Genomic DNA, 15138 nt, shown 5'->3' on the forward strand with positions numbered 1-15138 from the left:
AAAAACTTTTTATTTAAGAAGTGGCCCAGAGCATAATGTTTATTTGATTTACTTCAGCTAAAAAAAATCCATTTTTTTTTACATTGACAATATGAAATAATTAGATTCCGTATTGGCACTCGCATCCATGTTGCAGAACTTCCTGTTACACGACTGTGTTCCGTATCGATCCGATCTCGTCAATCTGACACTCCACAACATCTCCCCTCTGAAACAGATCATTAAAGTTACTTCATTACAATATACCGACCTTCAGTAAATACAACAATAATATAATGATATAAAGAAATATTTTAAAATGATATCTACTGCCTTAGGAAACGGATTATACATTTTATACACTTGAGGAATTAATTCATAGGAAATTGGCTGCTTTTTTATTCGGAAAAATAAACCAACTACATCTACTGGGACACAGATTTAATATACATGTTATACATTAAAATATATAATAATTTTTTAGAGAGTAGGGTTTCTGTTAACAGACAAGTCTAATGATGTGCTTTTACCCAGTGGGGCTTGTAAACCCCAGTGTACCAGATAAATGCAAAAGTTTTCTAAAGGAACTAACACTTTTCTGTTGTGTAAATTGCATTTCTAATCACACAGGATTAATGTTAGTTATTTTCTCAAGCAGCTCATTTGGTGTAAATGATGTGTGGCGTGGCGGCTGCTTTTCTCTTGGGCACGGCATGCTGCACGCTCAATAAACAGTGTTTGTATGGATGAAAGATTAAGACATTTTTTATTCTGGTTGGTTTTATTCTGGTTGGAGTTGCAGCAGCTGCTGCTGTTCTGATGGTTTGATGTGTTGCTGCAATTACTATTATTAAAGTTTTTTTTTTTTTTTTTTTAAGTAATGAGAGGGTTCAAAGAAAATCCTTCTTACAAACCATGTCTAACCAAATACACGCTGATAAACCTATAATAATTATTTTTTGAAAATTAGACTGGCTGCTCTGGTTGTCAGTAGCCTGAAGTTTAAAGTTTGTCGTCACGAAGAATGAAAAATTTGGGTTATTTAAAATGGCAAAAATTAATTAGTCAAAAAATAAAATTCATACTCTGTATACACGTGTACCTTGAACCATATTCATCCACGCAGAGGCGAAGCACAACCAAAACAATATTCTTCCACAAAACTATTTTTTAACTGCTAGAGGCCAAAAGATAGATAGTAGTTACACCTTTAAAAATACAATCTACAATTCAACTACTTACATCACAGTAACAACTATATACAATCTTAGTTTACTATTTGATAGAAATTCTTGAAATTTGCAAAAGAAAGAGTTAACAAATTAGCTAATGTTAAAGGAGAACTCCGGTCAATTTTAACATTGAGCTAATTTTTTTGTCAATTTGGAGTGCTGTCAGTACAGAGAACAACGACAAAAATCGGTGTTGCCTACACCGTGTTATCCTCTTTTTAAAATTTGCACCCTGTTGATTTCAATGGGGTAAGTTTTAGGGCCAATCTCATTTCTCTGTCTTACCCCTTCCCCTACCCCTACCCCTTTGTCTGCGTCTTCCCCTTGCCCCTCGATACCGAGTGAAGGAGGGTAGGGGGAAGAACGTTTCTCTAAGAAATGAGACACCACTCGATTACCGTTTGATTGCGTCATCTTCCCTTTCCGCTAGCTGGCTGCTACGTCAACAGAGGCGATACGCGTTGACATAAACAAACGAAGATGCCGTCGTCTCAGGTTGTGATATCGATTGCCTGGTCTCTCTTTATCTTTGCACGCTTGTGTGCCATCAGTCAAAGACATTGTTTCATTGTATTTAACGGCGGCGCCGGTGACACCATAAGCAAAACATTAGCAAACGGCAAATAGCGCATAGCTGCTAGCTAGCGGTTAACTAGTGATTCAAAACAAAAACATTACAATTAAAACCGCTTGAACGTTTTATTAAAGGTATCATAAAACACGAGTGTCATTAAACTGCTGAAAATACATAAATTTGTGCGACTCACTTCTGAGAAATTCCTACCCCTCTCTTTCAAGTGTGGTCCTCCGCAGACTTCGTTTCAAGGGCTATGTAGCCCTACGCCTTGGCCCTAGCCCTTAATCAAAATGAGAATTGGGACACCACTTCCCCTCACATGAACGCGCAAAACCGAGGGGAAGGGGTAAGAGTAAGGGGTAAGACAGAGAAATGAGACGCAGCCTTAAACCTGTTTTTAGCCTCTTAACATCCTTAATGTGTCATTACAAGTGCCCAGCCATGTGAGTGATTCCTTCAGAGTGAACACTGTGAATCTGACTGCAGTAGATGTGCAAGATATGAATAAAAGTGATGTTAATTCAGCCAGCACACATACCTGTATTTATTTTCTGTTTTCGGTCGAAGTCCACAGTAGTCGATTGTCGAGTTCTCCACTGTTGCTTAGCTACCTATGATCACGCGCGTGAACTCGACAATCGACTACTGTGGACTTCGACCGAAAACAGGAAATAAATACAGGTATGTGCGCTGGCTGAAATAACATAATTTTTATTCATATCTTTCACATCTACTGCAGTCAGATTCACCGTGTTCACTCTGAAGGAATCACTCACATGGCTGGGCACTTGTAATGACACATCAAGGATGTTAAGAGGCTAAAAGCAGGTTTAAAACTTGCCCCATTGAAGTCAACAGGGTGCAAATTTTAAAAAGAGGATAACACGGTGTAGGCAACACCGATTTTTGTCGTTGTTCTCTGTATTGACAGCACTCCAAATTGACCGGAGTTCTCCTTTAACAAAATAAACCTTTGTTGTAAAGAGTTACCTTTTATTTTATTTCTTTTTTAAACAAATTAGTCTGAATTACTCCTGCCATTTTTTTCTGATGTTACATATTTAGAATAAAACAATGCATTTGTGTGTTTCAGCTGATTGTGTTTTCTTATTTCATTGAATTGTCTACACCTATAAAATGCGATTAGATGATATAAAGATTAGATCTTCATGTACATTTTTTCTTGATAAAGAGTGTGATTCAACTACGGACAACTAGGAAAACCATGAAGAACAGCTGAAGTAGATGTACAACACTAAGTCAGTAATTGTAGCCTATCTTTGCAGCGTTTTGTTCGGCCCTGCGATTCCCTCTGTAAATCAGCTTTAATTGGTGTCAGCCCAATCAATGGCCATTAGAAAGCCTAAACACTGAAGCCAGTGCTTGTTAAATGTGCCTCTTTCGTTTTTGAACTTAGGTTTTGTGTGAAAACTGGCATTGCGTCAACGTCATGAGGCCATTACAGCTGGTCTTGTGTTGTTCTGTTTCAACTGTTTTCATTGTGTCAGCGTCAGTCACACTGTTCTGACCGTTTGAACAGAAGGGAATCAGAGGTTTTGAGTTAAGACTTTATCTGTGCAGCAAAACAAAGGTTTCAGGAAAGGCTCTAAACGGGTGTTAACAGCCCGCCAGGTGCAGTGATTGTGAGCTGTGACGCTAACCCAGCAATGTTGAAATATACATTGATTTTCCTCACCTTTAGAAACACAGGTGGATTTCTGAACACCCCCACGCCTGGAGGCGTTCCCGTCAAAAACACATCGCCAGGACAAAGAGTCACAAACCTGCAGAAAAAAAAATAAAATAATACAATTACAAGTTGAGAATCAAATTTATAAAAACTCTCAAATGTTGCAACGTTGTTTTTTTGGGGCAGATATTAACAATTGAATATTAAGTAATTTAATACATTAAAAATAACATTTGCAGCATTACTGATTATGTACTTATATTAATAAAATACATTTAAATAACTGCTCAGCAACAAAAAGATAAAATGTAGACCAGAATAGCCCATAAAATATTATTATACACAATAAATTATGATAACACTTTACAGGTTTCATTAGTTAACGAACTAATAATGAACTGCACTTCAACAGCATTTATTAATCTATGTTCATTTAATTTCAACACTTACTAATACATTAAAATCAAAAGTTGCATTTGTTAGCATTAGTTAATGCACTGTGTGTGAAGTAACATGAACAAAAAGCTGTTTTTTAGTTTATATTTTGTTGTTTTATATATATATACAGTGCTATGCATAAGTTTAGACACCCATACTAAAGTTGACTAAAAAGAGGAATAAAAAATCATCTTTTGGAAACTGAACTTAATGCCTTAATTTAAAAAATGAGGAAAAATCCAACCTTTAAGGACACCAATTTTCTTTGTGAATGAATAATGTATCGTAAATAAATAAATGTTCTTCCTTAAAATACAGGGTGCATAAGTCTGGACACCCCTATGTTAAATTCCCATAGAGGCAGGCAGATTTTTATTTTTAAAGGCCAGTTACTTCATGGATCCAGGATACTATGCATCCTGATAAAGTTCCCTTGGCCTTTGGAATTAAAATAGCCCCACATCATCACATAGCCTTCACCATACCTAGAGATTGGCATGGTTTTATTTCAGTTAGCCTAATAGCTGGTTTGATTTGCATTGAGAGATGATCTTATGGAAAGTACTCCATGCCAATCTCTAGGTATGGTGAAGGCTATGTGATGATGTGGGGCTATTTTAATTCCAAAGGCCAAGGGAACTTTATCAGGATGCATAGTATCCTGGATCCATGAAGTAACTGGCCTTTAAAAATAAAAATCTGCCTGCCTCTATGGGAATTTAACATAGGGGTGTCCAGACGTATGCACCCTGTATTTTAAGGAAGAACATTTATTTATTTACGATACATTATTCATTCACAAAGAAAATTGGTGTCCTTAAAGGTTGGATTTTTCCTAATTTTTTAAATTAAGGCATTAAGTTCAATTTCCAAAAGATGATTTTTTATTCCTCTTTTTAGTCAACTTTAGCATGGGTGTCTAAACTTATGCATAGCACTGTATATATACTTTTATTCAGCAAAGATGCATTAAAGGAGAACTCGGCAACTCTAGCGAACTCTAGTCACTTCTTCGCTGATTTTCCATTTTGTTGTCGCATGTTTTCCTCACGAGCTCCCCCTACAGCTGTGGGGGGGCGTATATGTCACAACACGGTCGTAAAATACTCACTTGCGGCAGCCTCCTCCCCCTCTCTACCGCTGCTCATGTGCGTTTGTTTTGATCGGAGCAAGCCAACTGTATCGTGTGGAGCTATGTCTACCGAGGTGGGTAATCTGGTAATACATCATACATCCGTGTGTGTTTATGTCGAACTGCCGTAAAGCAATTCGTGTTTCGCGCTCGTTCTCATTCTCGTTCTCGCTTCTCACGAGACTTCCAATTTCTATCTTGCCGGGACGGTAGTCCCCAAGTTGCAAGGTTGGTTTTCCGCCTGGGAACGCTGGGGGGAGCGGGGAAAGTCACCAATATCACCAGAACAGGTTGTTTAACCATCCAAAAGAATTCTAGACAGTTTTATTAAGTTAAAAAAGTTACCAAGTTCTCCTTTAAATTGATCAAAAGTGACATTAAAGGCATTTATAATGTTACAAAAGTTTTCCATTTCAAATAAATGCTGTTCTTTTGAACTTTCTATTCATCAAAGAATCCAGAAGAAGAAAAAAAATCAGTTTCCACAAAAATATTAAGCAGCACAACTGTTTTCAACTGATAATAATAATAATGTTTCTTGAGCACCAAATCAGCATATTAGAATGATTTCTGAAGGATCATGTGACACTAGGGCTGCAACAAACGATTATTTTGATAATCGATTAATCTAACGATTATTAGAACGATTAATCGACTATTCATCGATTATTTCGCCGACTAATCAGTAAGTTTGGAACGATTATTCAGCCTTTTCAATTAGATAAAACACTGAGTTATACATATTCTAACTCTAATATAAAAAAAGAAAATCACTTCAGCTTTTGAAATGGTTGTTTTAATGAACTTTGAGCAACTAAACAGGTAATTCTCTAAGTTTTCAGATTTCTGTCCAACTCAAATCACACACAAATGCTCTCTAAGCATTGGTTAAATATTCTGTTCTCTTTCAATAGAAAAAAATAAACAAAAAAAATTATCAGCTGCATTACAGACACACTTAAACTGCAAACAATTATTATAAGAATATTTTTTTTTTAATTGATATGACAATTGAGCTGAGCTGACAGAGACATTCTCATTCACCTTTTAATTTACAGTATAAAAAATTTACTGACATGATATTCTTCATAACATCTCCTTTTGTAAGTCTTCATGAATATGTAACAAAATACAGGCAAGGGATAATACTGTAATAACGTTAAGTTACCTAATAGAGCTAACGTTACAATAATAAAAACAGCCCTGACTCCTAAGCTCGATCAAGCTTTATTCTATGCAAAAATAAATCATCACATTACTGTAATTATATTATTATTGTTAATATTATTGCTATTATTAGTAGTATTGCATTCTCTAAAAAGAGATTTACTGCTAGTTATTTAGCTTCAGCTGGAGAATATTCACCTCTCACCGGCTCGTCTCGTGCCGGGTTTTTCCTCTTTAAGTGTTTTAACATGCATGTTGTGCTCCCGTGAAAAGCAAGTTCCGCCTTGCATGTATTGCATACGACAGCGTTCTTGGTTTGAAGTTTTGTGAAACTTTACACTCCTTGCTAGTTCGGATTCGTTTGCACTCCGTCATAATTCGCGCTGTGTTTTCTTCTACCGCAATAGCATTTGTAACGGCTGCATTACACTCTAGCGCTACAGCGCCGTAGCGGTCAAATCGCGATATTGCAGGCCCTTACATTAGGTCACGTGGGATCAAACGACTACTCGACAACAAAGATATTTGTCGACAATTTTTTATTGTCGACGTTGTCGACAATTTTTTATTGTCGACGTTGTCGACAATGTCGACTAATCGTTTCAGCCCTATGTGACACTGAAGACTGGAGCAATGACTACTTCATCACAGGAATAAATTACATTTTAAATGATAATATTTCACAATATTTTTACTGTATTTTTGATCAAATAAATGCAACCTTGGAGAGCATGACGACTTTTATAATGAATATTATATGAAATATTTAAAACCAGAGTGAGTTTTCTTACTGTGAGACCCAAGCCACCAGCTTCTCGGTGTGAAAGATCAACTGACTGGTGTTACTGTCCTGAACTGCGGCCCCATTCACCAGGCAACGGATACCCAGCTTATGAACATCTGTTTGAACAAGCAGGATTAATATGACTAGTATTAACTCCCAAATATAACGTATGTCCTACTGTTTTCACATATTCAAGTACCTTTCAGTGCTGCAGTGGTAACCAGCGCTGGCCCGAGTGGACAAAACGTGTCAAATGTTTTTCCCAGCAGCCACTGCTTTCCATTGCGCTTCATCTGCCAATCACGAGCACTCACATCATTCGCTACAGTGAAACCTGCAACATAGGAAAGAGCCTCCTCTTCCTGAGACAGAGACACATTTATTTGACATCAATTAGGTTGGGACATTTGTTGAAATTCCCAAAGGAATGGCATAAGATTGTCCTGCTGCTAGGAGGTATACTTAATCATGTAAGCTTGGCATACTGTATGAAATAATAGGTATAACTAATAAAATATCTAAGATATTTAATAAAAGACTAAATAAAAAAAAGTTTGCAAATATGTTTTGTGTTTCTTTTTCTTTTGATCAGGCTAGTATATAGGAGAATATGGAGCTCATACTCAATGAGGAAAAAAAAGAGAAAAACATCTCTGAATTTTATACAGAGGACCAAACTGAGCAAAAATGTGCAATTTGAAACCAATGTTATTTATATTTCCAAAAACTACAATGAAATTCTTACAATGAAATTCTAAGCGCTTGTAATGTAAATCAATGAGATCTTTATAACCATATTGCAGACTACATAAAATGCATATAATATTAGTTGTCACTCTATATCTCCCAATAATGTCTTAAGATGATATTAAAATGCTTAGATTTATGTAGTTTTTATTGAAGGGGAAAAGACAATGATGATTAAGAGATGTACAAATAAACATTCCTCAAAAGCCTGATGTATCATATATGATACTCACATTTTAACACGATTTAAAAAAAAAAAAAAAATGCTTGGATTAATCAAGTAAAAAGTTACTTCAGTCCAGGAATTTTTGAAATATTACTAACAATATCAAAACATTCTTACATTTATTTTTATAAACCTCTGTGGTAACACTTTACAGTAAGGGTACATGAATTATCATGAATTCATGTATAAATTCATGCATTAATATCTCATGAATCATCAGGAACTAACACGAGTTCAACGTTTTTCATTCATGACGTCATGGATGAACAACACCTTTATTAAAACATTAACTAAGAGGAGTACATCATCATGAATTATGATTTATTACGCATGATCATGATGTTTTCTTTGTTCAGTTATGCCACCATTAATATCACATTGTTCATCAGTGTTTCAAAGGACCTAGTCAACACTTTAGTTGAGGGGCCGCACACATGATGAAGTCATTGATAGATAATGCTTAGTTAATGATGACTACTGTATTTGAATGTCAACAGAATTTGTGTGCTATGATCTGTGATTGGTCTATTTTGGGGTCTGTCCAATACAGTAGTCATCATTAACTAAGCATTATCTATCAATAGCTGCGTTTCCATTAAAGATTCGCGCAAAACTTTTGCGATTTTTTTTCTAAATATCGATAAAAAACTATTGCGAAATGACGGCGTTTCCATTAACCGATGTTATGCGACTAAAACGTTATTTTTTCCTCTCGCGATAAGTCATTCCAAAAATCATGGCAACGGACGTTGGTAGGTTTATATATATCACAGCCATGTACCGCACTAGACATTATCATTATTAATGGAAGGAAACGTAGGCGTGTTATCCAAGCATTAATGGCAAGGAAAGACCCTTATGAGCGGCACATATGAGGTGTTTCTGGGTTTTTCTCACTCATTTCTGCTCCGAGGTCTTGATTGTGGCATTTCTTTGAGGTTTAGAATCCAGTATTTCTGTCATTCTTTTTGTCTTTTATGAATTCAGTAAAGAACTCCATCTCGTATTCTGTCCAAACACACCGCGCCTTCTAAGTCAGGTGACCTGTAAATGCGCAAAAACTGTTTCCATTGCAGGTTTGCGAAATATTTCTTTTTCGAATTGCCTGAAAAACCACCTCATGCGAGCGTGAAAACTTTTTTGCGATAAATGGGAGTTTTTGCGAAATTGACGTGTTTCCATTGAGCGTATTTTCAATTCGCAATTTCAATTTGCGCAATTTGAAGGGTAATGGAAACGCGGCTAATGACTTCATCATGTGTGTGGCCCCTCAACTAAAGTGTTGACTAGGTCCTTTGAAACACTGATGAACAATGTGATAATAACTGTATAATAACTGCATAACTGTGAACAAAGAAAACATCATGATCATGCGTAATAAATCATAATTCATGATGATGTACTTATTTTAATCCTCCTTTAATTAAGGTGTTGTTCATCCATGAAGTAATGAATGAAAAACGTTGAACTCGTGTTAGTTCCTGATGATTCATGAGATATTAATGCATGAATGAATGCATAATTCATGGTAATTCATGTACCCTTACAGGGCTCCAAACTGCGACTAAAATGGTCGCATTTGCGACCAAAAATATTTATTTGCGAGTGAAATTTCTGCCAAGGTCGCCATTGGCGACAATACAAATTTACTCCCTTTGATTGTAAAATTTGCATCCTACGTGCATGTTTTATTACCAGTAGCCTATCGTAGGGGTGTGCGATAAGACGATTTTTGATCATGGACGATTAAAATGTCTCCACGATCTGCTTTTGAAGAAATACCGTAGAATCGTGCACAGGGCCGGCCCGAGGCATAAGCGAACTAAACGGCTGCTTGGGGCCCCCTCGCCACCAGGGGGCCCCCAAGCGAGTTTTTTTTTTTTTTTTTACATATTAATTAAATTAAACAAGTGACATAAATGAATGAATGGATTAATAATTCAAGACAAGAAAATTATGATTTCATGATCAATATAGCCTACCTGCCTACAACTGCTGCTGTGTCTGCCAGTGTTTGAGTCATGCGCATAACCTCGCGTGCATAGACAATTCGTGCGCAAAGTCACGGTAATGTTAAGCCATGTCACAAAAATTTGATTTGATCAATGATTTATCCTTTAAATTTAATGATATTCAGAACAGAACAAGAATAAAAAAATAACTAAAAACAAGCCAAAACGAAATAATTTAAAGCGAAAGTGAAAGCGGCGTTGGGCTCACGTATCTCTCTCATTAGAATCAAAATGTTTCAAAATTCGCAATGGATTTGGATGGTAAACTATTCTTTATTATAGGCTTCTTTGTACTTCACCCACGTTCCAATATCGAGGGAAAAAAATCATTCTCTTCACATGCGCAAAAATGTGCTTGGAAACATCACAGTTGAGCGTTGCTAAGGCTACGCAGTGCTGAATAAGAATTGTAGGCTTATTTAAACAGAGCAGTGTAATTTTTATATGTTAGGTTGACTATTTTATTATTATATTTTATTACGGCTATAACGAACAGGCTGCGATGTCAAGATTGCAATGTTGTGTGTGTGTGTGTGTGTGTGTGTGTGTGTGTGTGTGTGTGGCACGGGCGCGATCGAACAGTGGAAACATAAAAACATACTCCGTCATGTTCATACAAGACATCATTCAAACTGCAGTCTTGCAAAACGTTTGAGGATATTTTGCAAATAAGTTTTTTAATATGTTTTGTGACAATTTGTTCTCAGAAGTTTCAAAGAGTTAGTAAAAGAGTAAAGAAAAAGTTAAAAAAAAATTAAGTATCTATTTTTTATTAAATATTTATTTTGTATTAATACATAACCTCATTGTATTAATGTATAATGTAACATTATAGAGTGACATTGTGTCAATAATCGTCAAGCACAGGTGACTCCGCGTGGTGGGAGGGGGCCCCCAAATCAAATTCTGCTTAGGGCCCCCAAAAGGCTCGGGCCGGCACTGATCGTGCATTCTAGTTGCTGTTCTGGCGCCTCTGTCCCAACATACTGAACAACGCGACGTATATTCACATAAAATGTTAACGCAGCGGAACGGGACACTGCAGTTCACAAAAGTTAATAATTTGCATGTGCTTTAATGCCTTGTCGGTTAAACATTTAATTCGCATGCTGATGCGCTGTTCTAACGTGTGCGTTTCTCAGCGCGTACATGTGAAGCTCACATGCACTAAAAGCCTGTCTACCAGCGCCTGGATACTGGACTAAGTTATCTTTCGAGTCTTATTGTGCTAATAATGTTAAATACACACAAGGTTTACATAAAGTCGGTTATGTCTAAAGTGAAAGCAAACTTGAGAAAATTGAGAGAAAATCTGCTTGTCAAATGCGTGTACATTAGACGTGTCGCGCTCAGCTCTTAAAGAGACAGTAGCAATAGTAAACACGCTGCCGCTTGTCCTTAAAGGGATAGTTCACCCAAAAATAAAAATTCTCTCATTATTTACGCACTCTAATGTTGTTCCAAAACTGTATTAATTTCCTTCTAATATTTTCTAATATTAATAATTTGAAGAATGTGGGTAACCAAACAGTAGCTGGTCCCCATTGACTTCCAAAGGAGAAAAATATACTATGGAAGTCACTGGGGTACATCAACTGTTTGGTTACCCACATTATTCCAAATAACTTATTTTCAACAGAAGAAAAAAAATGTATTCAAGTTTAAACAACTTGAGAGAGTAAATTATGACAATTTGAATTTTTAGGAGAACTATCCCTTTAATGTTAATGAAACAACAAAATGCAAAGAGAAAATTACTCACTGCTCTTGACTGATAACTTTAATAGTAGCTTTAATAAGTATCAATTTATAATTTATACAGTGAAGTCTATGTTTTGTTTTATTTTCATATGTGTTAATTTAATTACTTTCTTCAATGCTACTGTTAAATACACCTACTGTAGCTGAAAACAAAACACTCTTTATTTCATTTGTATATTAAGTTGTGTATGTGTAATGTTTATCTTTGATCTTAATATTTAATAACAAACAAAATAATGACTACATTTTTTATCTTCGCCCCTTTCTGCCATTCTTTTTTATTTTATATTTTGTTACCTAAAGCTTTGTTTTTAAAATGTGGACATTAGTTTGGCTGTAATGCTCAGTCACAAAATAGTAAAACCAACATAAAAAAGAATCGTGATAAAATCGTGAATTGTGATTTTCCTGAAAAAAATCGTGATATGATATTTTTGCCATATCGCCCACCCCTAGCCTATCGCTTCATTTGTTTTGTTAAAGGGTCATTTCACCCATTTGAACATTGTTTTTTATTTAAAGTGGGTCATATATGTAGTCGAAATGTAAAATAATTTTTGAATTTGGTGCCTTCGTGACCGAGAAAAGACAAAAAATAACTTCAGAACGCATTTGTATGAAAGACAACAACTCCCACAATGCACCACATTGCACAGCTCCGCAAGCCACTCCCACTAATCCAGAAAGCGCATATCTGCCTATAAGAGAAATCACTCTTCCGTCTACAAGGCTAGCTACTACCAGAGCTTGAAATTCATTTCACATTCACACAAAATGTCTAGTTAGTTGGCGAACTCATATAGTGCATTACTCCTCGTTTGTATTTCTTTCGAAAAGGTGAATTATTGCATGGTACCTGGATGTTCAGTCAGAACATATGCGGTGCGAAACTAGGAAACTAGTTCACAACACAAACGTCCGTGTCCTCGTCTGATTCAGAGATTTCGTCCAGGAGAAATTGTCATCGTTGAAATTCTTTGCCGCAGACGGACTCTATCTCTGTGTTCGTAGCGGTTCGTAGCTGCATTGTGAGATCACCGGCGCCACCAGTCCGCCCTAACTCGAGCCAGTCCGGGCTCCTCGTCCGCGGCAGGCAGGTCTTCTGCCTCGGCTGCTCTTCGCTATAATGCGGCTTGTAAAGGTAGCCACAAACACCTGATTCAAGCATCAGACTTCCGAAATCCTCTTCTTCTATATCATATTGAGCACTCTGCTCCGCTATTGTCATAACTTTACATCTGTCTCCACAGCGCTTGTTAGCTTAGCTTCAAACAAGATGGAGGATATTGCTTTCAGTTTCAGAGAGTAAAGTCCCACCCACTGATCTGTAATAGGTCTGTAGCGTGAGCGCGCCCCACCCTGGGAAAGATGAGAAACTAGTGTCTGTAGTCTTAACAGAAATCCCCCCCTCTAACACTTCCTCCTACAATGACGCAAAATGACGATTTTTGCGTCATTGTAGGAGGAAGTGTAAGAGGTAAATAACAGATTTCTCCCGTCTCAGGGGAAAATGAGAGAGTGTTGCACGACCATTCAATAGTATGACTGGGTTTCTAACAATGCAAAGCTTAATGCAAATGGGTGAAGTGTCCCTTTAACGTCATGAAATGAGATGCTTTGCGTGAACGTTTCACTGAGTGAAAGCGCCAAAATATGAACTTATGAAATAGTTCATAAGTCGGAAGTGACATTCAGTTACCAAATAAGCTCCAGTTCCCAGAACATTCACAAGATGAAAATGCTGAAACTGTAAGAAGAGGAGAGACATGCACACAACAGGGTGACTAAAAGTAAGTGCATTGTTATGTGGCTCTTAAAAAAATTATTTGGCGCCTGTTTTTTTCCCCAATAGGAGCCATTGGCTCCTTAATTGATTTTTTTGTTTGGAGCCCTGCTTACCGTAAAGTGTTACCAAATCGGTTTTCCAGCTTTTAACAACTAAAAGACACATGTCCTACAACCTTTTAGAATGATCCTAAAAAGCCTTTGACTTGCTAAAAATATGAACTATTAATCAGCAACGTTTTTTTATGTTGAAAATTAGAGGCCTTAGAAATTTGTATCAATTATGATATAGTCGATTTTATAGGGTTAAAGTGTTATATTGCATATTTTGACTGTTCACATTTAGCATTTGTCAAAAATTAAAGGAGATTGTGTCTCACTAGAGCTGCTGAAATTATACCTGTAATGTTTAATATAGTAAATCTGATCAATCAATTAACAGAACATTTTCATTTTAAGATACGTCAACACATGGAGATATAAATGACTCTTTTACTACCTTAATATGCTTCCCTTTTCGTCCAATCACAAAGGCAAGTTCCACCTCCCAGTCCACTTCCTGTGAATGAGCCGCCACAATGTGAAACACAATGTGATTTCGTTCTCGCACACCGGAGTAAAAACACTAGCATTATTCTACATGTACAAAATCTTCAATCCTCATAAACTGTATACAGAGCATTCTTTAATATTGAGGATAATTGTTGGGTTAAAGTGACACCAAGTGTTTGTTTGAAACTGAATTACAATCCTGAGCTCACCTGACTCTCCTCCGGTAGAATGATGTCATCATAAGGGCCAGTGATGGCGGAGGAGAACTTGCTGAATATGATGGGCTCTTTAGGAATCGGGGCGTTTTGCTCTAGGCAGTGGTCCTTATAATTCATACCAACACACACCACCTTCTCTGGGCCGGTCACGGGGGATAGAAGCCTGATATCTGACCGCGACACCACATGCTGACCGCTGGACAAAGCCCTGAGAGAGACACGGTAAAATAAAGACATAACACGCTCCACATACATATCAGCTCTTGAATGCCTTAATAATTAACAAATCATGTTAATAATGTGTGTATGCCTTTAGTCTTCATAAACACAATTAAGACAATATAGACACACGTCCTCTTCCTGGCAGATTCGTAACATCTTTAGTTGATTATATCTTCTTAATTATTGCCCTGATGGTCAAAATGGGGATTTTCAATTCTTTAGCTCTTACAGCCACTTTCTATTTTGTGAAGCTCAACAATCTTTTGCTGCTCATCAGAACTATATTCTTTGGTTTTCGTCATTGTGATGGATGATTAAGGGAATTCCTCATATTTAAACTCCTGTGAAACAAGAAGTCATAGCTGGACAATTTCATGTTCCTAGTCACCCTGGTGTGCTAAAAAAGGTAAATATTAATGGGAATACTCTAGGGGTGCCAAAAATTGTGGCCATTATTTCATAATTTCATCATTTTCACAACGTAATGACGAACACGGTTGCTCAGTCCCGTTTGAACCGCGAGAGGCGTCAACTGCCGTCATTAAGTTGCATCAAGTTCAAGTGTTGCTATTTTGGCATAAGTCGATGTGTACGACCGTCTGCCGGAAGCTAGTTA

At 36.8% G+C, this 15138-nt stretch overlaps 1 protein-coding gene across 4 annotated transcripts in view; it reads right to left on the reverse strand.

Annotated features, from left to right (window-relative positions):
* Positions 1-15138, reverse strand: part of fahd2a (fumarylacetoacetate hydrolase domain containing 2A) — a 16692-nt gene continuing 1554 nt past the window's right edge. For all 4 annotated transcript variants that reach the window (XM_079896807.1, XM_079896809.1, XM_079896806.1 and 1 more), the window contains exons 3-8: positions 14292-14508; positions 14030-14089; positions 7199-7361; positions 7007-7115; positions 3485-3572; positions 1-208 (exon numbers count right to left, since the gene is read on the reverse strand). In XM_079896807.1, coding sequence (XP_079752933.1) covers positions 146-208; positions 3485-3572; positions 7007-7115; positions 7199-7361; positions 14030-14089; positions 14292-14508 — 700 coding nt within the window. In that variant the 3' untranslated portion in view covers positions 1-145. The remainder of the gene's footprint in view (positions 209-3484; positions 3573-7006; positions 7116-7198; positions 7362-14029; positions 14090-14291; positions 14509-15138) is intronic.

The sequence above is a fragment of the Squalius cephalus genome, assembly GCF_949319135.1.
Source record: "Squalius cephalus genome assembly, chromosome: 16".
Classification (NCBI taxonomy): Eukaryota; Metazoa; Chordata; class Actinopteri; order Cypriniformes; family Leuciscidae; genus Squalius; species Squalius cephalus.